The sequence below is a fragment of the Electrona antarctica genome, assembly GCF_951216825.1.
Source record: "Electrona antarctica genome assembly, chromosome: 3".
Classification (NCBI taxonomy): Eukaryota; Metazoa; Chordata; class Actinopteri; order Myctophiformes; family Myctophidae; genus Electrona; species Electrona antarctica.
Genome location: NC_136808.1, coordinates 7,988,202 through 8,014,738, shown reverse-complemented (window position 1 = coordinate 8,014,738; position 26,537 = coordinate 7,988,202). Strand labels below are relative to the sequence as shown.

At 44.4% G+C, this 26,537-nt stretch overlaps 1 protein-coding gene across 2 annotated transcripts in view; it reads left to right on the top strand.

Moving 5' to 3' along the window:
* The first annotated feature begins 3,618 nt into the window (after nucleotides 1-3,618).
* tek (TEK tyrosine kinase, endothelial) overlaps nucleotides 3,619-26,537 on the top strand; it is a 51,447-nt gene continuing 28,528 nt past the window's right edge. The window contains exons 1-5 of one of the 2 annotated variants that reach the window (XM_079496478.1): nucleotides 3,619-4,261; nucleotides 19,633-19,944; nucleotides 21,419-21,529; nucleotides 23,575-23,727; nucleotides 25,301-25,432. In XM_079496478.1, coding sequence (XP_079352604.1) covers nucleotides 4,111-4,261; nucleotides 19,633-19,944; nucleotides 21,419-21,529; nucleotides 23,575-23,727; nucleotides 25,301-25,432 — 859 coding nt within the window. In that variant the 5' untranslated portion in view covers nucleotides 3,619-4,110. Of the gene's footprint in view, nucleotides 4,262-19,632; nucleotides 19,945-20,015; nucleotides 20,084-21,418; nucleotides 21,530-23,574; nucleotides 23,728-25,300; nucleotides 25,433-26,537 lie in introns of those variants that run through there. The other variant, XM_079496479.1, reaches the window with a different exon arrangement.

The following is a 26,537-nucleotide window of genomic DNA, read 5'->3' as shown; positions in this document are numbered from 1 at the left end:
TTATTCCATCAAAGCAAACGGTATAAACAATATTAGTTTGCCTCTTCTACAAAAATAAAACGTACAGGTTAGCGTTCTCTTGTATCACACCATACTACTTGTATCATTTCCCACCACGGAGTAACCTCGCATCAGACTATCCAGCATATCCACCTCGGAGGACAGTCAAGACAGGCAGCCAATCACAGGCAGGCGGGGCGTTACCATGCCTCTGCTCGGACACAAACTGAATTCACGCTTTGACCAAACACTTGTGTTTGATTACCCCCCCTCCCCCCATCACCCACAACTGTTTGGTCAAACCATGTGCTCTTCCATTGGAAAAGCATTGAGGCGGCCATGAAACACGGACAGCACAGAGCATGTTCGTCTGATATGTGTGTACGAAGCCTCCCACACCAAAAGACATGATGCATGTTGGGTGCTCTTAGCCTTCCAGCCTGATTCGCTGCGTTCCGTGATTCGTTTTGTCAGTAGCGAAGTAGCCTCGGAAACCCAGACGTTTTTATTTCCAGGGAGAAAAAAAAAAGTCTGGGACCGAGTCCACTTCAATTCGGCATAGAGTAGCGCAAACGTCGTCTGCACCTTTGTTAAAATGACGCACACCTGTACACACACACACTCCTCTCTCGCTCTCTGTCGATCTAATTAATTAGTGTCATGTCGCGCAGCTGCGTCTAGATTCTCCCGGCGGATCCTGCCGGGAGCTGCCTATGCCATATAGACGAATCCACAGAGGGGTGCACTGGGCGCGGCCATTACTGAGGTGTAATCCATGGAGCAGGTGCTCCGTAGGCCAGGTGTAGCTAATCAGTGCTGCTGCACTTAATGGTACACCTCAGTGAATTTGTCTATAGAAAGCATAGGTGGACCCCAGGCTAGTAGCGAAGTGACAAAACAAATCGCGGAACGCAGCGAATCAAGCTGGAAACCAGCGTAGGGCGATCCTGCCAGTGCCCTTGACCAAGGTGACCAAGGTGACCAAGGTGACCAAGGTGACCAAGGTGACCTAGGTGACCAAGGTGCTGGCCTTCACTGGAGTTGATCCCCGAGCACTGCACACTACTATAGTACTTATGGATGGGTAACATTTTCACAGTACACCTTTAACCCTTTTCTACCCTTACCTTTTAAAACAACCACTTACAAATATAGCCTATTGTGATTTGGGATTCTTAACCCATTTTGGGCGGGAACCCCTTTTGGTGTTAGCATTATGTTGTGCTTTAGCTATTGAAAAATAGCAGATCTACAAGCTCATAGCGCGCCACCGAGTGGCGCGCTACGAGCTTGTAGGTCTGCTATTTTTTTTAAATCGTGAATATGCAGCACAAATTTTTGAATATATATATTCTTTCAGAAGAGTTATTTTTTTTAATTTCGACGTCAGGCCTAAATGGGTTTAAGCTCTTCATACAGAGCAGCCTAACACATGCCGTAAATGTAGAGTAACACAGTTCTGAACCAGTAGAAGTACACGTCTTACATATCACTGCCAGCAATGTGGTATCAATAAACATCTCACAACGTTCTGAGCTTTGTAACACCCAGCAGCATACTGGGGACACTAAATAACACAGACTCTTACACACACTCAGTCAGTACACACATGCACACAGTGAACATTCTTGTGCAAATAAAGCACACACACAAAATTCTCACTCAAGCAGCTTATAGTCATTTCTAAATCTTTCAATGTTTCACTGCAAGTTTGTGTTTGTGATTTCCGCTCGATTATTGCATGCATGTGTCCAGTTATCGAACTAGTTTTTTTTGCACTGTGTTTTCCGTCTATGTACAGCTAGTCTCAGACGCTGTTGGAGAGATCGGCATCTCCCAGTAGGCCGTGGAAGAACCCCACCATTTTTATATCATGGTTGCTTCATGTTTTAATGGCCTGCAGTTCTTGAACCTTTCAGTCAAAGACAAAACAGTGATTCATTGGATCATTGAACGCAACTCGACACATTACGACCAATTTCCTCCCTGTACTTCTTGCACTGCAGATTTTGTACAAAACCCAAATCGTCAAAAAATAAATAAAAATGTTTTCCTTTGAATTGGCCTCTGGCGGCACCGCCCAGACCGGATGCCGTCGGCCCGTTCACTCCTTCAGCCGTCCTCTTCCGGTGGAGCTCCTTTGTTTACATTCCTAATGACAACAACTCTACAAGTAACTGGAGTTGCCGACAGATTCAGCTGTGCATGGATCTCTGATTATGTCTTGAGAGATTAGTAATAAAGGTATACACAAATATGCACACAGCCCTAAATCAACTCTTTTTTTCCAACCCTACATATTGCAGGAGGTGCCCATTTTACAAAAAAAATGACAAAAGCACCATGCACCAATCTACGCCAAATTTGACTACAACTTCTGATGGCAGCAACCCAACGATTGACACAGCCCTGGGTAAGCTATGGGTAAGCATGCACCCCAGCCTGGCAGAGGCATAATTTGCACACTTTTCTAGTTGAACATCCGCAGCCATGAGATATCGTTTCTCTTTTCAGACGTCTTGACCTACTTTTTCCTGTTACTGTTGTCGCCATGGGTGTTGTCACTGGTCACAGTTTCCTTTAACTGAGGGCTTGTACCCCATACAAGGGGCAACGACGAATGTCCTCGCAAACACGTGTTCATCACGTACCTGTACAGCCTTTATTCACAAGAAAATGAGAAAATCACATTTTATCGACACAGTTGACACACATGCACAGTGGCACTTTAGCTTGTGCTGATTGGGCAGCTACTGACATATCAGCCCTAGGGATGATGACAGATATATTATTAGCCCTAGCCTTTTATCACTGCCCTCACCCAGGGTAAATCAGGTTGTGTAAGTGATAAATAAATGAGCTGTCTTTTGTGGCTATATTATGCAGATGCATTATGTAGTCTGTCATATTTCCTATTTATGTTGTGAAACTATAGGCTGTCTGTGTGTCTCTAGTGTCCCCGAGAGACAACGTCCTTGCACTAGATTTATTTCTGCTTTGTTAATTAAAGTGACTCTTAATTCTGGGGTCAATGATGTCCCGGCAGAGCTACCATAGCGCTTTGACCACCGGGAGCAGGTCATTAACTTTCCATTGTTCTGGGTGAAGAGGACCCCCCCCCCAGCCCCCTGGCGCCCCCCTCTCTCCTCTTCCATGCAGGAAACAGGAAAAGGGAGCAGAAACTCCCTTCGACCAGGGGGAGGGAGTAAAGGGGGGGAGAGAGAAGAGACAGAGAATGACAGAAGGGCAGAGGGGCAGGAGGAAAGGAGGGAGGGGGCCGCAGAACACAGGGAAAGGGAGGAAGGAAGGAAGGGAGGGAAAGAGAGAGAGAGAGAGAGAGCGAGGGAGGGAGAGAAAGTATAACACTACTAAGCTGCTTGAGCAAAAGTGTGTGTGCGTGTGCGTGTGTGTGTGCGTGCGTGCGTGCGTGCGTGCGTGTGTGCGTGCGTGTGTGTGTTTGTGTGTGTGTGTGTGTGTGTGTGTTGTTAAAGGGTGTTCTCTGACTTTGTCTTTTGGGGGGCCCGCCCCATTCTCTCTCTCTCCCTCCTTGCTACTGTCAGCCAGACTCACTTGGTAGCTGTAGTGCTTCAAGAAAAGGAGGGATATACTTCTGCTAAAGTAAAAACTGCAACTCAACCCCTATGAAGTTCAACATGTGATAGGTTCATATTTTTATTATTTCGCAGAAGGTTCGTATAAGACAGGGTGGACTTTCACAACGAAGTTCAAACAACTCGACAGACATGAACCGACATGGAGTTTCTAACATCTAGAAAGCTGTTCTCCTTGCTGGTCACATGACAGGGACGCTCGGGCACAACAGGGTGGACTTCAACTCGCAACTCGAAGAGCAGACACACACTTGACCGGGTTGAAGTTTGAGCGGGACCTCTGTCACCACGTGGACGTTGAACGCGCATCTCTCGTCCGCCGTCAGGACACCTCCAACTTCTATCATACAGAGGACACAACCCCTTCTCCTGCCCAGCATCACCTTCATCACCATCCCCTGGTCGGCTGTCAGATACTAAAGTGCTTTTGGTTGTGGTCTGGTTTCTCTCGGTCATTGGACAGTGGACACAAAACCAAAGGGTGAAGAAACAAAACCAGATGCTTCCAATGGCTATGACTTTGTGGATGTGGTTTTGGGAGGGGTCTGTGCTGTGGATTTGGGGGGGTCTTCAACTCAACGCCAGGGGACAGGGGACCATGTCTCGGTGGTCCTGCGTGAGCTTGGTTGTGCTCTGCAGGCTGGAGTCAGGTAAGAATATTGAGAGAGAGAGCTTATGATCTGCTGTATATACCAGCTCAGTGGCCTTGTGGTTAGACTGTCCGCCCTGAGACTGGGAGGTCGGGGGTTCGATCCCCGACCGGGTCATACCAAAGACTCTGAAAAATGGGACCCAATACCTCCCTGCTTGGTTGGATCTCTGTGACATACTAGCGTCATGTCCAGGGGGTGTACTACAACTAGCCTGGGGTCCACCTATGCTTTCTATGGCATAGGCAGCTCCCGGCAGGATCCGCCGGGAGAATCTAGACGCAGCTGCGCAACATGAGACTAATTAATTAGAGCGAGAGAGAGGAGTGTGTGTGTGCGGGTGTGCATGTGTGCGTCAATTTAACAAAGGTGCAGATGATCAGAAATCAGCAGAGAGTGATCGACATTTGCGCAACTCTATGCCGTATTGAAGTGGACTCGGTCCCAGACTTTTTAAGTGGTGCAAACCACTTCCTTAAGTGACTATGTGTGTGGGTAGCTGGCTGGCTGCCTGGGTATGCATGTCTGAGCACAAAAACAGCATGGTTGTTTTTCACCACCTGTGCGCAACCTAACACACACACAAACACACACGCACGTATTAACTGTATATATGGTGATTTCAGGTGTGCCAGTACAGTACAGTGACAGTACAGTGCAGTAGAGGGTACAGTAGAGGGACCCCCACACGGTAACTGTCATTTTTCAACCTTTTCGGACGCGGGGCGGCTCGCCGGAATCGGGCCGGCGAGCGTCGGTGCGTTCCTGTGGGTCTGGACCTCCCCCCACCCATCCCCCCCCCCCCCCCACACACACATGGAGTTGCACTTACTTCACATGGGTGTGATTTTTTATTTCTCCCTGTAAATACAAACGTCTGGGTTTCCGAGGCTATACTACAACAAGCTGCCTTACGCTACAGAAACAGGAGCTCCTGCCCTATGGGCCTCATGGCTCGGCAATGCTTACTTATGATCTGTATAACTGTACGAGTGTACATGGTTGTACCGTGTATGATTTGTTCAACTTGGGTCATACAGTGTACAATAATTTAAAAAACGTCTCTCAAAGTGTAAATATAATATGTGTAAATGTGGAAACTTATAGGACCCTAGTCGCAGACTATCCGTCATGTTTCTCTATTGAAAACTGAGATAGAAAACAAATTATAAGAATTCAGAGTTTCAGACTATGGGCCAGCACTGCATGGTTGGTTTCCTGTGTAACTGCACACACCCACATCCCCTGATACACACACAGACCCCATAGCCTACTCGTACACACACACACACACACACACACACACACACACACACACACACACACACACACACACACACACACACACACACACACACACTCACCCCACCCTCCCCCGACACACACACACACACACACACACACACACCCACACACACACACACACACACACACACACACACACACACACACACACACACTCACACTCACACACATGCACACTGCTGTTACAACATTGCTAGTTACACACTTGAATAGTATTCAGTCCTTATCCAGATTGACTACATGCTGATAGAAGGGAAAGAAAGGGCTCAGGGATTAGAGTCCAGACAGAACAGGCTACAGAACATGGGATGCTTTATTTCATCTCTTGGATAACGGCATGACATTAAAAGCACTAAAGGCCCCACACGATGCAGGATGACTCATTAAAGGAACACTTGGAGCTGGGAAGCTCCGCTTCAGGGATGAGGACATTTAAAGCAACCATCTACCACTCTATTCCAAAGCATCCGTTAAGCTTCAAAGCCAAGATCTCCAAAACGACAAACCATACAGTATAGCATCCCAATTCTGGGCATTTCGCATTCTGTAAAAAAATAGGTAAACCTTCAGAGAAAATAGCAGATCTAACACGTTCATGCTTGTAGATCTGTGAGCTTGGTGATTGGTAGATCATATCAAAGGCAGTTCAAGTATATAATTATGTGACTATAGTATTGTGTTACTGTTAGTTGAAACAACTAAAGAACAGTACAGTATATGTAATGTTTTGGAATGAAACCATGTAGCTCCCGCGCGCGCGCCCCCACCCTCCTCTTTCCTCTTCTCCCAATGTCCCTCTCTCCACCCTTGATCTTTGACCTTTCTTTGACAAAGCCTTAGGGAGTCCCTAACACTTTGGAAGCATGTCGTTCAAATGTCAGTCAAACACGCACACATGCCTATGAATATGGCAAGCAAGGACGTACTGTACATACTGAAATACAGTACAATTAGTGAAAGAGCACACTTTGTTGCTTGCAGAAAATACACACACAAAGTATTTAAACACTTTTTCAATCGTTGTATTCAGGCATCATATAAATCTCTCCTCTCTCTCTCTCTCTCTCTCTCTCAGAGACGGTATAACCAGGTCTCGGGTACATTTCAAGGCAAATACTTACTTCTACTTTTATTGGCACAATAATACAACATACAATGCAATACAATGAAGCAAAGCAGTACAAAACTTGATTAATAAAAAAGTAAATATGCAATACATAAATTATTATTAAGGTAGGGTCTATGATGTCAGTTTTGGCTAGCCCCATATACAGTATGGATAATATACTGTATGTAGCTTCCAGGAAGGGGTCTATGATGTCAGACCTGGGTACTGAAATGATCTCCAGATTTGGGGATTTCAGGATGAGTAGGTCAGTTACCTCCATTATGGGTTCGGGGGCACAATCTAACTCGTGGTGGTAAGTTCAAAGGCCGAGGAGTGGGAGCGTGACACACTGCGATTGATTTTCACTCAAATGAGACGGACGGGAGGAGAGGTGACCGTCAGCAACCCTACTCGGGTTTGCACTGAGAACCTCCTGCGCTGGGATCTGGGCCCTGAACACGTCCGGGAGGAGTGTGCCACGGTCATCGCTAAGCGCAGGAAGGTGAACCAGACAGTGGCCTTGTGGTTAGAGTGTCCGCCCTGAAACTGGGAGGTCGGGGTTCGATTCCCCGGCCGGGTCATACCAAAGACTGTAAAAATGGGACCCAATGCCTCCCTGCTTGGCACTCAGCATCAATGGGTTGGATCGGGGGTCAAATCAACTAATGATTCCCGAGTGCGGCGCACACTGCGGCTCACCGTTCCAAGAGATGGGTCAAATGCGGAGAACAAATTTCACTGCGGTAACGTCTGTGACTAATCGTACGACTTTGACTTTGACTTTGACTTTGGTGTACGACGCCGTGGGCTCCCTGGACCTGGACGGTGTCACCTTCGACAACACCCTGAAGGCCCTGGCCAACGCGGAGGCAGAGTACTGCCTCCAGGAATGCATGCTGACCTTTCTCCGGCATGTGTCTCTCCCAGTGAGGAGGTGAGGACCGCCAGCGCAGAGGCAGGTGATAAGATGATAGACAGTGACGTGGACTTGGACACGATGCAAACTAGAGAGAACATCTACCAGAGGATTGTAGCTCTGGGCATGAAAGTGGACGAAGACAGTCTCACTGCACAGGATAAGAGATACGTGGAGGGATGGGTTAGAGAGCGATTTGAGCGTACAAATCTAGAAGTTAATCGTCCGGGCGCTTCTAATATACGACAGATGTCTGACGATCTCATATTCGAGACCAAGAAGGTATACAATGCTGTTGGTTCCCTGGACCTGCAGGACGGTACCACCGTCGATAACATCTCGAAGAAACTGGCCAACATTCAGGTGGCGTACATTGACCAGATGAACATGGTGGACTACCTCCGGAAAGAGTCTTTCTGGAGAAAAGCCAGCTCAAAGGCCTATAAGAACTTAAGAAGCTGTCCGAGTTGTATGAGGACATGATGCTCATGAGAGATGACGTGAACCTGAGGATTGAGAATTTACGTCGTGAAGAGAACTCGGACATGTCGAAGGAGTTGGCAAAGCTACGTGCGGGGGCTTCAAGTCCCACGCCGACTCTGTCCTGAAGGTGAGCGTCGCAAAACCTGCCGAGAAGGTCTCTACCTTCCTGGAGGAGCTGGCCCGTAAGCTGAAGTCGCTGGGAGACAAGGAGAGAGCTGAGCTCTGTAAGCTAAAGAAGGAGGACTGTCAGAAGAGAGGTGTGTCATTCGATAGAAAGCTGTATGAACACGACCTGTACCTCATGGCCCAGGTGGTGAAGACCCAGTATGGAGTGGATCACAACCAGTTGAAGGAGTATTTTCCAGCGGAGGTGGTGACCCGAGGTGTGCTGGACATCTGCCAGGACCTGCTGGGTCTGTCGTTCAGCCTGGTGCCCGGCGCCCCCGTGTGGCACCCCGACGTCACGTTGTACTGCGCCACCGACCGCTCCTCTGGACAGACGGTGGGACAGTTCTACTTCGACCTCTTCGGCAGAGAGGGAAAGGACGTCGGTAGTCCTCATTGCCGCCGCCTGCAGCCAGGTTATCTGCTGCCTAGCCTGAGCTAACGCTAGACATTTCTGGCCTAGATGGAAGATTTGCGACACCCTGATTGGTTCACCGATCTGTCCGTCAGCCCCGGTCTCTCCTCCCCCCCCCCCCCCAGTGCAGCACTGTTATTGTGTCGACCAGAAGCAGAAACCACTGGTTGCTGGAGTATACCATTCTAATTCTAACGGACTGTCAAAGTTATTTCCACAGAGTCGGCACACGTTGGTTTGTTTCTTAGACAGTGTGGTGGGTTCTTCAGCCATTCTCCTCATTTTCCTCGCATAGCCTCGTTTGAAGTTCCACTGGTAATGATTTCCTCACAGTGTTATTTTGAGGGGTGCACACCGCTCAGAGCCCTGACGTCGCTTCATTTGAAGCGACGCCTACGCGGAAGGGTTGACTCCCACGTTTAGGCCAGTGCAGCCCATGCGTAAATCCAGGCTTTCATTTTTCGCGCAGACGAAATGAAAGCCTGGGTATCGAGGCTATCTGCTGCCTGACGGAAGCAGACAGATGCCCGTCGTTGCCATAATGACCAACTTCAGCAAAGCCACAGCCAACTGCCCTTCCCTGCTGACGCATTACCAGGTGATATGTTGCCTCCATGAGTTTGGTCACGCCATGCACTTCATCTGTGCTCAGGATGAGCACAGCTGATTTCCATACATCCGAGGTAGAGATGGGCTTTCTAGAGGCTCCGTCCCAGCTGCTGGAGAACTGGGCTTGGGAGAAGGAGCCACTGCGGTGAATGTCCATACGCCAGGCTTTGCAAGAACATTCTGGGAGTCCCTGCCTCTCCAAACACACCAGCTCCATTCTGTGATGGAAATGGCAAAAGATATTGCTACCTGTGGAGCGAGGTGTTCTCCATGGACATGTTCTACAGTCGTTTCAAACGGGAAGGCATCATGAACCCTGACGTGGGTTTGGACTACAGGAACTGCATCCTGAAGCCTGGTGCTTCTAAGGACCACAAAGAGATGCTTAAGAACACGTGATCGGGACATCCCTATAGCTATATAAAATTTAAGCAATAATATACAGAATGGTAATTTTAACATCCTTGTAATAAACATTAATTCACTCATGCGGTAATACGCTTCATATTTACTTAGATCTCTCTACCACCGCAGTGTCTGTTGGACTCCGCTGTGGCAGGCATGTGACAATGGTACTATACACATACAAGTAAGACGCGTAAACGCGGGAAGCGAACGAAGCTGTCGTGGCAGTCTGACACACACACACACACACACACACACACACACACACACACACACACACACACACACACACACACACACACACACACACACACACACAGAGAGACCTCTGTATCGTTCCAATTTCAGTTCGTATTGGTTTGCTCCCAATCTTCTCTGTATCATTCCAATTTCTTCTCTGTATCGTTCCAAATTCAGTTCGTATTGGTTTGCTCCCAATCTTCTCTGTATCATTCCAATTTCTTCTCTGTATCGTTCCAATTTCAGTTCCGAAGAGATGGGGGGATGACATGCAGTAAAGTATCGTTCCAATTTGTATCATTCCAATTTCTTCTCTGTATCGTTCCAATTTCAGTTGCCCTCTGGTGGCAGGCGGGTGGTGTTACAGCGTGACACACACACACAGACACAGACACACAGACAGACAGTTTTGGCCAGCTTCTATAATTAGTGCTCACTTCGTTCGCAATAATACTGTTAAATGGAGGTAATGTAAGGCTCTCCATAGCAGTGTTGATTTCGTCGACTAGAACTAAGACGAAAAATGTTCGTCGACTCCTTTTTCCACTGATGGAAACTAAATAAAAACTAAGCTATGATGACTAAAACTAAGACTAAATATACTGACAATTTCGTCAACAGATAAAAACTAGACTAAAATGTTAGGAAGGAACTAGTGGACAAGAGATCCAGTATAAGTCATTTTACACTTGGTCGCATGCTGAAAATAGCAGATCTACAAGCTTGTAGATCTGCTATTTTCAGCAAGTGTAAAATCAGCCATTACAACGGCAACAAGGCCCGCCAAAATACATTTTAGTCGGCCTGGGCCATGGCTCAGTGGTCCAGGCAAAAATAGCCAAAAACAACTATTCAGGTTTTCAATTCAATTATAGCAAAAATAGCCAATCTACAAGCTCAAAACACGCCGCCCTGCGCCGCGTTTTGAGCTTGTAGATCGGCTATTTTTGCCACGACAGTAATATGTACTGTGGCCCTCTGGAGTGAGTGTGGAAATATTGTGGCCCTCTCCACAGCACCGGCTTTCACAAGAGACGTGCGTGCGTGCGTGCGTGCGTGCGTGCGTGCGTGCGTGCGTGCGTGCGTGCGTGCGGTCATAATCATACCTGCCAACCTCAGACCGTCAGATAAAAGGAGGTTATTTTTATTTTCTACGGGGGTGACACTGACCACACCCTCAAGTGGGGGGGTCTGAGGGTACTCCCCCTGAAAATTTGCAACAACGTAGATGTAATTTCCAGTATTCTGGTGGATTTGGGGAGTTTTATACTTGTATCAGGCTTTACTAACATATAGGATCCATTAAAAAGCTAAAAGTACAGTATAGGCCTACAGGTGTGTGTGTGTGTGTGTGTGTGTGTGTGCGTGTGCGTGTGCGTGTGCGCGTGCGCGTGCGTCAATTGTATGGCATCTGGGCTCACATTGCTAAATCTTTATTTCCTGTTTGCAAATATTGTGAAATTCATACTAAAAGCACTATAAATCAGCGGATTAGCAGAGAGAAGAGAAAGAGAGAGAGCAAAGAGAGATGGGCATAGATTGAGAGAGACTTTGTGGATCCCCTGATATTATAGCAGGGCAGTTTAGAGGCTCCCACAGCACCCGAGTATTTTCATAACCTAATTCTTTTGGGACCCTCATGGTGTCCAGTTAGGATTTCTTCTTGTTGCCAGGGTCAGCTAATGTTTTTAACCGTATTTTATATTCCATCCTGAACTTTGACACAAATAACTATCTATTCAATTATTGCCTCCTTTTGTTTCCTATTTTTAGAGACAAAAATTACAGCTAGAGTCCCATATTTTAGAGTAGACTATACGAATACAAAACGACTCACCCCTTTACCAACTCGCCCCGGGCGTACAGCCAGCGGAACAGCGCGACCTGGTATTCCTAAAGTAATCTAAGTAATCTAAGTAAATTATGCTTAAACGGTTAAACCTTAACCTCAGTAAAACTATGCCTAAACCTAAGCCTATTCCTAAACTTAACCCCAGTAAAACTATATGCCTATAACCCTAAACTTATTTCTAACCTTATTCTCAGTAAAACAACATAAGGCTCAAAACACTTTTTTTTTTTAAAGGGGAGGCCTATAGAGCGTCGCAGTCCCGCACCCAAATGACATTGAGGTATACTTCATTGGTATTGCAGAAAAAGATTTCCCAACTAAAAAACATGTTTCTAATATAAAGCGCTGGATGATATTTCTAACACATGGTACATTAAGGATAAATGGGAATTGGAACTAAATATAATTATTGAAGACAAAACCTGGGAGGATATGTGTGAAGGCTGCCACAAAGGAATAAATAGCCAGATGTGGAAGGAATTTGATTGGAAACTCAACTAGATATTTACTACTCTATTACTATTTAATACTCCTCTGATCATTTCCTCATATTATGTGAAAACACCATCCATAGAACTATGTTGGAGAAAATGTGGGGAAATCGGAGACCATACACACATTTTTTGGGACTGTCCAATCATTTCAAGGTTTTGGAAAAATGTTAATATAAGGAAATCGAAAAATGTTTAGGGTTGAATATTCCTTTTGGTCCTGAGTTATGTCTGCTTGGAATTGTAAGGCTCTCCATAGCAGTGTTGATTTCGTCGACTAGAACTAAGACGAAAAATGTTCGTCGACTCCTTTTTCCACTGATGGAAACTAAATAAAAACTAAGCTATGATGACTAAAACTAAGACTAAATATACTGACAATTTCGTCAACAGATAAAAACTAGACTAAAATGTTAGGAAGGAACTAGTGGACAAGAGATCCAGTATAAGTCATTTTACACTTGGTCGCATGCTGAAAATAGCAGATCTACAAGCTTGTAGAGGAGGTGCGTGATTGGAGTTACATATTAAGGATACTTTTACTGATTGCTAAGAAAATGATAACAGTAAATTGGAGGGAGATAAAACCACCTGCTATAACCCAACTACTGTTGTAGTTATGTCAAGCTGTTTTTCTGTTTACCTTTGTGTCTGTTGTGTCTGTTTTTGTTTTTGTTTTTGTTTTCTGGGATATATTTCTAGCATATTTATGTTAGATTTTTGTTCATTCATTCATTATTTGGTGGAAAGAAAATTATTTGAAATAAAAACAAAGTAAAAAAAAAAAAAAAGAATACAAGAACCGCCGCACCGAGCTGTCGGCGTGAGGTCGGCGGAAAAAAAGCTGGGACGAGATGGAATTGGGGCGACCGTACCTGTTACCGTACCTGTTAACGACTATACAAGTGAAGCAAGTCTAGGCTAAACTGTCAGACCAGCGTCTGTCAGAGATTTATGACCTGTGAAGACTTCCAGTATGTTCCTCCCAAAGAACATTAACATGTAGTGCATATTCTTGCACAAGGCATGGCAGCATGTAGGCAGAGCTATGGTGTTCTATTCTGGGATGAAAATGGCAAACTTGTAGGTCTGCTATCAAGCTTGTAGGTCTGCTATTTTTGAAAAATCGCAGACCTACAAGCTCGTAGCACGCCACTCGGTAGCTTGTAGATCTGCTATTTTTCAATAGCTAAAGTATAACATAATGCTTAGTTAAAACACCAAAAGGTGTTCCCGCCCACCCAGAATGGGTTAACTCAAAGTATAGCCTATTTCGGCACACTTATTAAATTGACTGATTCTTTTCAGTATAGTGTCGGTGGTGGTTCAGGGGTAGAGTGTGTTGGTTGGTGCCTTGCATGGTTTCTGCCGCCATCGGTGTATGAATGTCTGTGTGAATGGGTGAATGTAATGCACAAATCTATGTAAAGCGCCTTGGATCAAGGCACTATATAAATGCACCATTTATTTTCCGAGTCTGAAAATCAGCAAATCTCTTTCTAAAATTCTGCTTTGAGTGCTGCATGGTGAGGGTGGAGTATCGGACAAGTCAGAAAGATTCCACAGTAAAAATCCAGAGTGTTCATTTAAACGTTCAGAGTTCAATTATAGCCTACATGTCGTGCAATTGCAAGTCAGAAAGTGAGCAGAAAGATGTCCCCACGTAGTAAAATAATACCATTGCTTCATGAAATCTCTGTGACCAAGTGCTTGCATTCCTGATTGCACCATTTAAAAAAAGTTGAACGGGGCCTAAGCGTAACAAATCTGTCACCGCACAATCTTAGGCAGAGTTTAGACCCATGCAGGCCAGATTTAGACAACATGCTTTAGAAAGGCGGGGTAAAGAAACATGTTAGTCAGTATAGTATACAGTATGCATGTGTTGCAGAAATGGCCTGCAGATAATAATAAAATGTAGTGTTGTAGTCACGTCCGTCTAAAGGGAGTCCAAGTAAAGATCAAGTCCAAGGGGGGGCCAGTCCGAGTCAAGACAGAGTGTGGGAGGGGGTCGAGTCCGTATAGGAACAAATGAAAGGAAGGGTCATATATGGAGTGTGTCTTGAGTGTACAGGGTTTGATGAGGTCAGATCAACATATGGGGAAGGATCAACATATGGAATGTCAGAACAGGTCAGCTCCATTTATGGCGATCTAAGGGTTTGAGGTTTGAGGTCAGATGTAGAGTTGCTGTCCGGCATTATGTGCAGATCTAGGTGATGATCCAGTCTTCTCCATGTATGGTTAGATGAGGTCAGTGTTGTGATCTTCATATTTGGAGATGGCCATACAGTTTATGGTGAAGTCAAGTCAATTGTATTTATAAAGCACATTTAAAAACACCCGACGACTGACCAAAGTGCTGTACACCAAGAAAAACTAAACACAAAATATCATGTATATAAACTTGTTGTGCAAAAAAATCCCACATAATAACACATCACATGGCAAGCTTTCCTTCTCAGTTCTCACCCATTGAGATGCATGTTACATTTTGGGATTTATCCATATAAATATAAATAAATAATCGATCATTTCAGTAGCAAGAGCTTCAAAATGTGCTAAACTATATGGATTGGCATTGGACAATCGCTTTTGGGGTGGGGTTTAGTGAAGAGCTAATTAAGGACGAGACCTGAGTCGAGACGAGTCAAGGACTCAAGTATACAACTCTAAATTGTTTTGGGTAAATTAGTGATCAATTTGGTGGTGTAGCTATAGTATATTTACATACCGCTGTAACCACTCCGAAACGGCATTTTGGTCACAGACACGGTTATTGTCTCCACCAGGCCGAAGGCATGGTGAGAGAGTATGTTTTGCACTCCGTCCGTGTGTGTGTGTGTGTGTGTGTGTGTGTGTGTGTGTGTGTGTGCGTCCGTCCGTCCTTCCGTCCGTCTGTTACCAGCTAATCTCCGGCACCGTTGGCCCGATCCATGCCAAACTTTGCACACACACTCCCTGGATGCCAACGACGAACCTCTGCCCCAAATATTCCTCAACGGCCTGTTATAGCGCCACCATGAGGCCGATTTAGGCAAAACACATTTCTGTAGATTACTCGTACACATTTTATCCATACATCACACAATTCGGTATACACTATCTCCATAGTCATGTGATCAACACGGATCTGCACCATTTCCCATCTTCCATCCTGATTGGCTAAGATTGGCTTCCAAAGCTCACATGATTGGTCCGTTTCGAACAAAATGCCACAAATCACAAACGCAGTGTGCAATTTCCGTGAAATTATACGCGCACATTTCCACTAGGACGAGGACGACATGCCACTATTTTTTTTCCAAATCAGCCTCATGGTGGCGCTATAACAGGCCAATTCCTGATTTTAGCTATAACTGCATCGATCGGTATACAACTTATGTATGCACACTCCCTAGAGGCCATGGAAAAACATTGTCCCTGCATCCCTCTACATCTGCCGGTTATAGCGCCACCATGAGGCCGATTTCTGCAAAACACATTGCTTATGTTAGTCGCACAGATTTCATCCAAATCTCACGCAAATCGGTACACATGATCTCTGTAGTCATGTGATCAAGACGAGTCTGTTGGATTTCTCAGATTCTACACTGATTGGCTAACATTGCCTTCCAAAGTTTTCAGGAGTGGCCCGTTTCGTTCAAAATGCTGCACATGTCCTGCTCATCCAGAATTCTATCCTTAGAGATGCTATGAGTGATCTGGCTCTGCATTTCCTCAACAAAATGAAGAAAATTGTTGCAAAAAACAAACAAACAAAAAAACATGTTTATATTACTCTTAAACATTTTGCCAAACATCTCACACAGTCCTATCCTCCTGGTGGAGACCTGTGCCCAGAAGGGCACTTTTTCTAGTTATGGTTGGTTTTCCAACATTGATACAAATATCCCATTCACACAAAAGTAAAGTACAGATAAGAATGAACAAAACGATGGCCTTGCAGGATCTCTCCGCAGATGAGACATTCTTGGAGATGTGGTGGCAGAGTAAGGGACTATAAGGGTGCATGAGAAGCAGGCAGAGTGAGATGGAGAGGAGAGAGATTGTTGGCCGGGGTCAGTGTGTGGAGGAACATGTAGTTCCTCAGTTGTTATATAACCTTATAGGCTATAGTGTGGACCATATAGCGCTGAGTATACAAAATGTAGAATAATACCAAAGGTAATGAATAAAATATCATAATAAGCTGGAAACACTGCTGCATATATAGAGCTGCCAAGACTAGAGGGCAGGGAATTATGGATTCAAACAAATGACACGTTCGCTGTACTGCGGTGTTGTTTGAGATGACAAAATAGCACTTCTACAGCGGTGGCACCTCTTTCTGAGAGCGGTCAAAGGGCATGTGTGGACAGTAACACCCCGCTCTGTAGTCTGTACAGAACATGATCAACATGGGAAGTGGGTCGAGGGGCTCTTGTTCTGAACGGGAAGGAATGGGTGCGTCCCACGTTGCCTCTTATCTGGACTCTGGGAGGACAGACAAAGGGTTTTGTGACTGGACGAGAGAGAGAGAGAGAGAGAGAGAGAGAGAGAGAGAGAGAGCTGAATGGTTGCAGAAGTTGATAATAGTTGCATAAGCCATAAGTTAGGGAGAAAGAGAGAGACAGATGGAGATGAAGAGGCAGAAATATATATCAAATGTATGTCTAAGTTCATGGCAGCACTTAGAAGAAGAGTGTGTGTGTGTGTGTGTGTGTGTGTGTGTGTGTGTGTGTGTGTGTGTGTGTGTGTGTGTGTGTGTGTGTGTGTGTGTGTGTGTGTGTGTGTGTGTGTGTGTGTGTGTGTGTGTGTGTGTGTGTGTGTGTGTGTGTGTGTGTGTGTGTGTGTGCGTGCGTGTGTGTGCGCGTGTGCGCACATGGAAGCGTGCTTGCATTGTGCTATTGCACCCCCTTGTATGTGCCTATTAGTAAGTGGTGAATTTCAAGTACTTCTCTAATATTACTGAGAATTTTACAACAACTTTTCCAATGGGTAATAAAATGGAAATTGGAAATAAGGCATCGGAGAGTGTTAGTGAATATTTGTATAAACGTGACCCCAGGTCTTCAGCTACTAGCCTTTGAGAACAATAGGAGGAAATCAATGAAGTGCCAACAGTCACTACTAGTAACACAGACACGGCTTCGAATGACTCTATGGAAAACACAGAACAAATATCATCAGAATCATATGGCATTTGACCTGCGATAGTGATGATCTACTTATCAACGATTTGGGGAACGGCGACATTTGAAAGTTTTGACAACAAACAAGTCCAACTTAACATGAGGCAGTCGGTTTGTTTGGGACAAATGGGACGCACACATTGGCTTGGGCGTGAAGAACCGTTGGCATGATGACATCAGCGATCTCCATATATATGGGAATTTGTGGATTTGTTCTTTGAGACACGTATTTTAGGGTGAGGCTGAATCCGCCATTCCTTCATGGGGTAAAACCACAGCTTTCACCATTTGACTTGCATTACGGAACGTATATACACGCGTATTCCATTTTATGGGTTTATCTCGTCATGGCGCAACATTATGGTGCAGGTAATTGCCAACAACCACGATCTTGTGAAAAATGAAAAATGATATTCTAAACCTTCTTGGTTCAAACATTCTTTGAACCAAACGTCCAGGTTTTTCCCGGGTCAAACAAGGAATCACGTGATGTTTATTCCCTCCCCTATTCGCTCATATACCTCAGGACACAATTAACACCCTCTGTGCAGTCCGAGTTTGTCGATTGGTTGGACAGTCGGTTGGACCTAGTTGGTCGATTGCTTCTCGAGATACATGGGAGACTCAAGGCTCATTCATAGTCTGGATTTTCGGTGGTGAGGTGACCACCGGAGCTGAAATAACGTTGAGCGGTGGTGAGTAAAAACAGAGAGAAGGGCTGGGGCGGTGGCAGTGGTTTACTCTTCACCGCGGCTCGTGACGTCATGTTGTAGTTCGGTGGTCACCCCACCGAAAATCCAGACTATGTATGAGCCTTCACTCACTCACTCACTCACTCACCCACCCACTCACTCACTCACTCACTCACTCACTCACCCACCCACCCACCCACCCACTCACCCACCCACTCACTCACTCACTCACTCACTCACCCATTCACTCACTCATCCATTTCCTGAAAGTTTTCTTCACTCAACAGTGACCATATAGATGAATTCAGAAACAGGTCTCATGGTCGCAGCAAACGTATTTCCTGTAGGCGGAGACGACATACTGTATCTACGGTGTAAACTCGCGGGTCTTATATATGATGTATAAAGTACAGCAACCTTGTGTTCATACAACACAAAGATTGGGTATTGGGTAAGACTGTCGTTATGTATCTTTCGGGACCTTTCACTGCTTCGTCTCAACCATTACTCTATGGCTCTGGTCTCAGCCACCACAGTGTATTTTTTGACATTCCGTTTCTCTCCAAAGTTGAATGTTGCCACTGCTGTTGGAGCAGCCATAAACTACACAGGTTCATCCCGATGTTCTGGAGCATCTTTGTAAAGTTAGTGTTAGTATAAAAAGCAGGTAAAAGAGTAACGTTTGAGCAGACTAACATCAGTCACTCTACCATTCAGAACTGCGAGTTTACACTGCAGATATGTCGTCTCCGCCTACAGGAAATACGTTTGCGGCGACCACGAGACCCGTTTCTGAATTCGTCTATAACTTTGACGATGGAGAGCCACTATATTTCCATACTCACTCCAGAGGGGCCACATTGCATGCATGTCGTAGCAAAAATAGCCGCATAGGCATCGCGACGCGCTTTGAACATGTAGATCAGCTATTTTTTGCTATATTTGAATTGAAATAGTAATAGTAATAGTTTTTTGCTATTTTTAATTGGGATCCTGAAAAGTCATTTTTAACAAAATACAAATATATTGGTCATAAAAAAGACAATAACATTTTTTGTAATACTACTCAGCAAAGCTACTAATTTAGACTGTAAGTAATTAAAGGGGGTCATGTTTGCATGTTCAATAACATATCAGTATTCCGAAATTAATCTGAGGGCCACATTAAACCCATTTTGAGCGGGACCCCTTTTGGTGTTAGCATTATGTTATGGTTTAGCTATTGAAAAATAGCAGATCTACAAGCTCATAGCGCGCCACCGAGTGGCGCGCTACGAGCTTGTAGGTCTGCTGTTTTTGAAAAATCGAAGAACGACTGACAACATAGCTTTTTCAGAAAACTGTCAGGATGTAGAAGACATTTTTAGAATCTGATCTCAGGTCAAAATGGGTTAAGTGAAGGTGGGGGCCGCATGTGGCCCACGGGCCGCCAGTTGCCCTGCATGTATGGTCTATGTGCCTTGGGCTCTTATCTCAGCTTTACCTCTTCCTCTCTCTCATTCTCTCTCCCCACTAGCCTTCACCTCTGACATTGCTGACCTGACGCTGGTCAACCCCGACCCCCTCGTGACCTCGGCAGACTCCTCCCTCCACTGCATCACCTCCGATTGGACGTCCTCCTCCGACGGCTCGCCCGGCAGTTTCCTGGGAATGGGGCGGGGCTTCCCCTTGCAGCACCCGCAGATCCTGTCCGTCACTCAGGACTCGGCCTATCATGCGGCGGCAAAGGTCACGGAGCGTGCGCGGAGTAACATGTTTGGCGAGTTCTACTGCAAAAGCAGGAACTCTGACAAGGGGAGGATTTACACGTACAAGATGCTGAATGAAGGTCAGAGTCATTCATGTCATTGAAATCACTCTTGCCCTAATTCAATTCAGCTTGATCCTCAAGAATCAACTTTATTGACACACATCACAGGTTTCAGTGGTGTAAAGTAACTAAGTCTGTGCTTAAGTATAATTTTGAGGTATTTGTACTATTTCCAATTTCCAATACTTTTACTTCTACCCCACTACGTCTCAGAGCCAAAATTTGTACTTTTACTCCGCTACAATTATTTGAAAACTTTAGTTACTTTGGAGATTTTATTTTTGATTAGAAAATACATTAACCACTTCGACCCTATACATTTCGGCCATTTGAAAATAGCCGATCTACAAGCTCACAATGTGTCGCAACACGACGCATCTGCTATTTTCAATAGATTTTGTACACATTTGAACTTGTGAAATGGCACATTCTGCACAATGAGTACTTTAAGTACATTTTGATGCCGATACTTTTGTACTTTTACTCAAGTACATTTTCAATTCCATACGTTTACTTGTAACAAAGTACTTCTAAAGTAAAACAATTGAGTACTTTTCCCACCGCTGACAGGTTTACAGGTGTACAGAAGTGCGAAGTGGATGAAATTAGTTTTTTGTGCATGCAAGCATCGTTCTTGTTGTTTACAGATGGTACTTTACGACCATAATGTCATTAACGGAATTCATGCCAAACTATCAGTACATGTTGTCTTTGTGTCTCTCTGTAGCTACCATGTTGCCTGTGTCTCTGATAGTGAGTGTTTTCTTTGTGTCTTTCTGTAGCTACCATGTGTTACCTGTGTCTCTGACAGTGACTGTGTCTTTCTGTAGCTACCATGTTGCCTGTGTCTCTGATAGTGAGTGTTTTCTTTGTGTCTTTCTGTAGCTACCATGTTACCTGTGTCTCTGATAGTGAGTGTTTTCTTTGTGTCTTTCTGTAGCTACCATGTCACCTGTGTCTCTGACAGTGACTGTGTCTCTCTGTAGCTACCATGTTACCTGTGTCTCTGACAGTGACTGTGTCTCTCTGTAGCTACCATGTTACCTGTGTCTCTGACAGTGACTGTGTCTCTCTGTAGCTACCATGTTACCTGTGTCTCTGACAGTGACTGTGTCTCTCTGTAGCTACCATGTTACCTGTGTCTCTGACAGTGACTGTGTCTCTCTGTAGCTACCATGTTACCTGTGTCTCTGACAGTGACTGTGTATTTCTGTAGCTACCATGTTACCTGTGTCTCTGACAGTGACTGTGTCTCTCTGTAGCTACCATGTTACCTGTGTCTCTGACAGTGACTGTGTCTCTCTGTAGCTACCATGTTACCTGTGTCTCTGACAGTGACTGTGTCTCTCTGTAGCTACCATGTTACCTGTGTCTCTGACAGTGACTGTGTCTCTCTGTAGCTACCATGTTACCTGTGTCTCTGACAGTGACTGTGTCTCTCTGTAGCTACCATGTTACCTGTGTCTCTGACAGTGACTGTGTCTCTCTGTAGCTACCATGTTACCTGTGTCTCTGACAGTGACTGTCAACAAAGGGGACAACGTCAACATTACCTTCACCAGGAGAAAACCCTTTCAAGAGGATGCAGTCATTTATAAGAATGGTACTTTAACTTATGCATACACATACGCACACGCGCACACACATGCACACGCACATGCACACGCACACGCACACACACACAGGCGCCTTTGTCTATATTATAATGTATACATCGTGTTTTCAAAGAAGGTTTTTTGTTTGTTTTGTATTTATGTTACATTTGGTTAGAATGTTCATGAATAGGCTTGTCCCGTCGAAATAAACAAATAAAGTAAAAGCAATAAGCAGGATATTAATTGATTGTGATAATTAGTTATAACTAATTATTAGTTAAAAAATAACAGAAATTACCAGCAAATCCTCCCCTGAATAAATGTATCATCCTCTATCCGTTTCTCTCATGCGCTCTAACTATAAATAAAGCCCTGCTGAATGTTACTGCTTATGCTGTAAAAAGTGCACTAATCGCTTCATCTCCAAACACAGCTGTACTGAGTGATGCACGCTGACTGTTTGTACCACGGCCTGCGGTTAATTACTCGACATGTACTGTATATGAGCACTGATTGGATGTGTTGGTTGGATTCCAATTGTGCTTGATAATCAGATCCTTTTCCATGGAGCATAATGATCTGATTTAGAATCAATCAAGTGCAATCTGCGTCTAATCTGCAGTGACAACCATTCACCATATCTCTAACCCATGTTGACCTGAAAAATGTCTTCTACATCATGACAGTTTTCTGAAAAAGCTATGTTTCTATGTCAGTGGTTCTTCGATTTAAAAAAAATAGCAGACCTACAAGCTCGTAGCGCGCCACTCGGTGGCGCGCTATGAGCTTGTAGATCTGCTATTTTTCAATAGCTAAAGCATAACATAATGCTAACACCAAAAGGGGTTCCCGCCCAAAATGGGCTAAACTAAACCCATGCACACATTGCAGTACACCCACCGGTCTTAATGCAAACAAAGTGTAATTCAATGAATATTGCACTGAAGACTGAACAGCTGCAGTTGGTTGTGTGTGTGCAGCAATTGCCAGCAATGAATTATGTCCAAATGTATGAATATAAAGCAAAATAAAACAAAGGAATAGCATGCACGCAAACCTGTTTCCTTAATCTCTCGTTACAACGGGTGCAACGATAATAGTAACTGCAATCGAAAAATCGATTTTAATTTAAAGAATCGAAGTATATCGAAATGCAAACCACAACATTGACTTTGTGTTTTGCAATGCGACTAATCGATTGCATCAATACTATGCAATCTAAAGAGGTCCCCGCCCAGCAGTGGCGTGCACAGACATTTAGAGGGGCAGGTGCTCAAGTTAAAAAAGGGCACCTTGTGCAGCGCGTGGAACCGGCCGGTTGCCTTAATCCATTTTGGGCGGGAACCCCTTTTGGTGTTAGCATTATGTTATGCTTTAGCTATTGAAAAATAGCAGATCTACAAGCTCATAGCGCGCCACCGAGTGGCGCGCTATGAACTTGTAGGTCTGCTATTTTTGAAAAATCAAAAAATAAAAAAATAAAAGTTTTTTGCCAAAAGGGCAGGGGGTGCTCTAGCACCCCCTAGTGTCTATCTGTGCACGCCACTGCCGCCCAGAATGGGTTAATTGTATTATAGATCCAGACTTATTATCTTGTTGTTATATTGAACTGTTGTTAGCTAGTCTTGTGGAGCTTTGTATTTAGCAATTTTAAGAAGAACAAAAAAGAGGGGTTTAATTACTTTTCCATTCAATATCGCTACACTTGATTTCTATATGTGTTCAAATATAATGACTATGTATTTGCCAGAGAATCACTGTTTACTTATTTATATCCATATTCATACATTTTCCCGTAAAAAAACCTGCAGTATCCACATGTTTCACACAGATTTAATTTCTTTGCTAAATAGCTGTATCGATTTTAAATCATTGAATCGTCGCCATAATGAACCAACATCGATTCGTATCAAATCGTCCACAGACCACATCGCCAACCTTGTATCGTGATGCATATCGTACCGCAGTTCAGATGTATTTTTTCACCCCTATAGTTACAGTAATTGACTCCTTCTGCAACTCTCTCGCTCTCTCGTCCTCTGCTTTTCAACAGGTAACTTCATTCATTCCGTTCCTAAGGATGAGATCCCCGATGTGCTCCAGTATCCCGTGGTCAACGTTACCCTCAGTGATGCTGGCCTCTACACTGCTCGCTCTATCGCTGGAGCCACGCACACCTCGGCTATCACCCGGCTTATAGTCAGGAGTAAGTAGTATCCCACAATATCCCTCAGCTATCACCCGGCTTATAGTCAGGAGTAAGTAGTATCCCACAATATCATTTTAAATATTAACAGTCTACCGTATAAAAATATATATACCAGTAAGCTGCCAGCTTTGTCTACGCTGGCCAAAGGTATCTCATGTTTTATCTACTGTATAGCCAGAATGTGCAAGAGGTTCGTTCAGCAGTGGTGGAAGCTAACACATTTTGAGGGATTTCTTTTACTTTCTTCAGTATCTACAATTTCCCATACTTTTACTTCTACTCCACTACATCTCAGAGGAAACTAGAAAAAGTGCCCTTCTGGGCACAGGTCTCCACCAGGAGGATAGGACTGTGTGAGATGTTTGGCAAAATGTTTAGGAGTAATATAAACATGTTTGCCTTTGATGGCAATTGGATGATTTGAGGCATTTTGTTCCAGAAATGTGTTTTGCAAAAATCAACCTGTTGGTGGCGCTATAACAGGCCAATGTGAAAAGGGTGGGATATATTCCTCAGCCTAGTAAGAAAATGTGTGAAAGATTTCACGTAAATTGCATGCTGCGTTCATGATTTGAGGCTTTTGTTCAAAACGGGGCAATCTTGCAAACTGTGAAAGCCAATTATAGCCAATTAGGATGGAATATGAAATCTCTGACAGATCCGACTTGAGCACATGACCATAGAGATACTGTGTAATGATTTGTGAGATTTTTGGACAGAATCTGGAGGAGTAATATCAAAAAATGTGTTTTACAAAAGTCGGCCTCCTGGTGGCGCTATAAAAGGCAGATGCGGAAAATGAGGGTCAAAGGTTTGTCCTTGGACTCTAGGGAGTGTGCATGCAACATTTCACACAGATCGGTGCAGTTTTAGGTAAAAAATGTGAAAAGCTGCCTCATGGTGGCGCTATAACAGGCCGTTCTGGAAAATGTGGGGAAGAGGTTCATCGTTGGCATCCAGGGAGTGTGTGTGCAAAGTTTGGCATCGACCGGGTTAACGGTGCCGGAGATTAGCTGGTAACGGACGGACGGAAGGACACACGGACACACACACGGACGGAGTGCAAAACATACTCTCTCCCCATGCCTTCGGCCTGGTGGAGACAAGGACGGAGTGCAAAACATACTCTCTCCCCATGCCTTCGGCCTGGTGGAGACAAATATGGTACGAAAATAGCCGATCTACAAGCTCACAACGTGTCGCAGCGCGACGCGTTGTGAGCTTGTAGATCAGCTATTTTCAGCAAGAGTAAAATCAGTCATTACGACGGCATCAAGACTAAATCTACAGTTGATTTAGTCGACTAAAATCTTATGATATTTAGTCGACTAAAACTAGACTAAACACTAAAACATTCCAGGTGACTAAAATGTGACTAAAACTATAAATAAAAGCTATTCTATGACTAGCCTCGGAAACCCAGACGTTTATTCTATGACTAAAACTAAAATCAAAATGTGCCCGCCAAAAAAACAACACTGCTTCCATCACTATGGAGGGCTTGTATAATGTATATAATTGTAATTATATACATAATTGTATAAAATCCACTTTTCTTTCATTCTTCCAGAATGCAGTGCGAAGCTGTGGGGGTCTAAATGTGAGCGCGTGTGTCCACGGTGCTCCAACGGGGGCATCTGTCACGATGACACTGGAGTATGTGTTTGTCCGCCTGGTTTCACCGGACAAACATGCCAACACGGTAAAGAACACACTACATTCAGACAAACATGCCAACACGGTAAAGAACACACAACATTCAGACAAACATGCCAACACGGTAAAGAACACACAACATTCAGACAAACATGCCAACACGGTAAAGAACACACAACATTCAGACAAACATGCCAACACGGTAAATACCACACAACATTCAGACAAACATGCCAACACGGTAAATACCACACAACATTCAGACAAACATGCCAACACGGTAAATACCACACAACATTCAGACAAACATGCCAACACGGTAAATACCACACAACATTCAGACAAACATGCCAACACGGTAAATACCACACAACATTCAGACAAACATGCCAACACGGTAAATACCACACAACATTCAGACAAACATGCCAACACGGTAAATACCACACAACATTCAGACAAACATGCCAACACGGTAAAGAACACACAACATTCAGACAAACATGCCAACACGGTAAAGAACACACAACATTCAGACAAACATGCCAACACGGTAAAGACCACACAACATTCAGACAAACATGCCAACACGGTAAAGAACACACAACATTCCTTCAGGGCCTGCATGGGAAAGTCACGTCATGCACGATGATTTGCATGATTAGCACACGGCATTTCTATATTTATTATGTCACGAAAAGTGCCCCGTTTTCAACTTCATATCATAGTTGCAATGTTTTCAAAACATTTTGAACATTGTAGTTTTACAATATGTTTTTTATTTTATTTTACTTTTGGGATAAGATGTGTTGTATAAAAGCAGGAGCAGATCTAGCAATATAAAATCGGAGGAGAAAATAAATTTGAGCCAAATCCCCCCCCGGTGTTGCGCTCGGAAAATAGCAGATCTACAAGCTAACTACAACGTGTCGCGCTGTGGCGCCGTGTGAGCTTGTAGATTCCACACTAAAATATGACTAAAACTAAATGGAATTTTAGTCAAAAGACTATGACTAAACTAAATCAAGATTTGCTGTCAATCAACACTGACTGCATGGTGCACGGTGCTCGATGTCTCTCGCAGAAGCTCTTTCTATGATTTCTACTAATGTAGCACGGCGGTTCCTCGAAAAACTAGTAATGAACTGGCA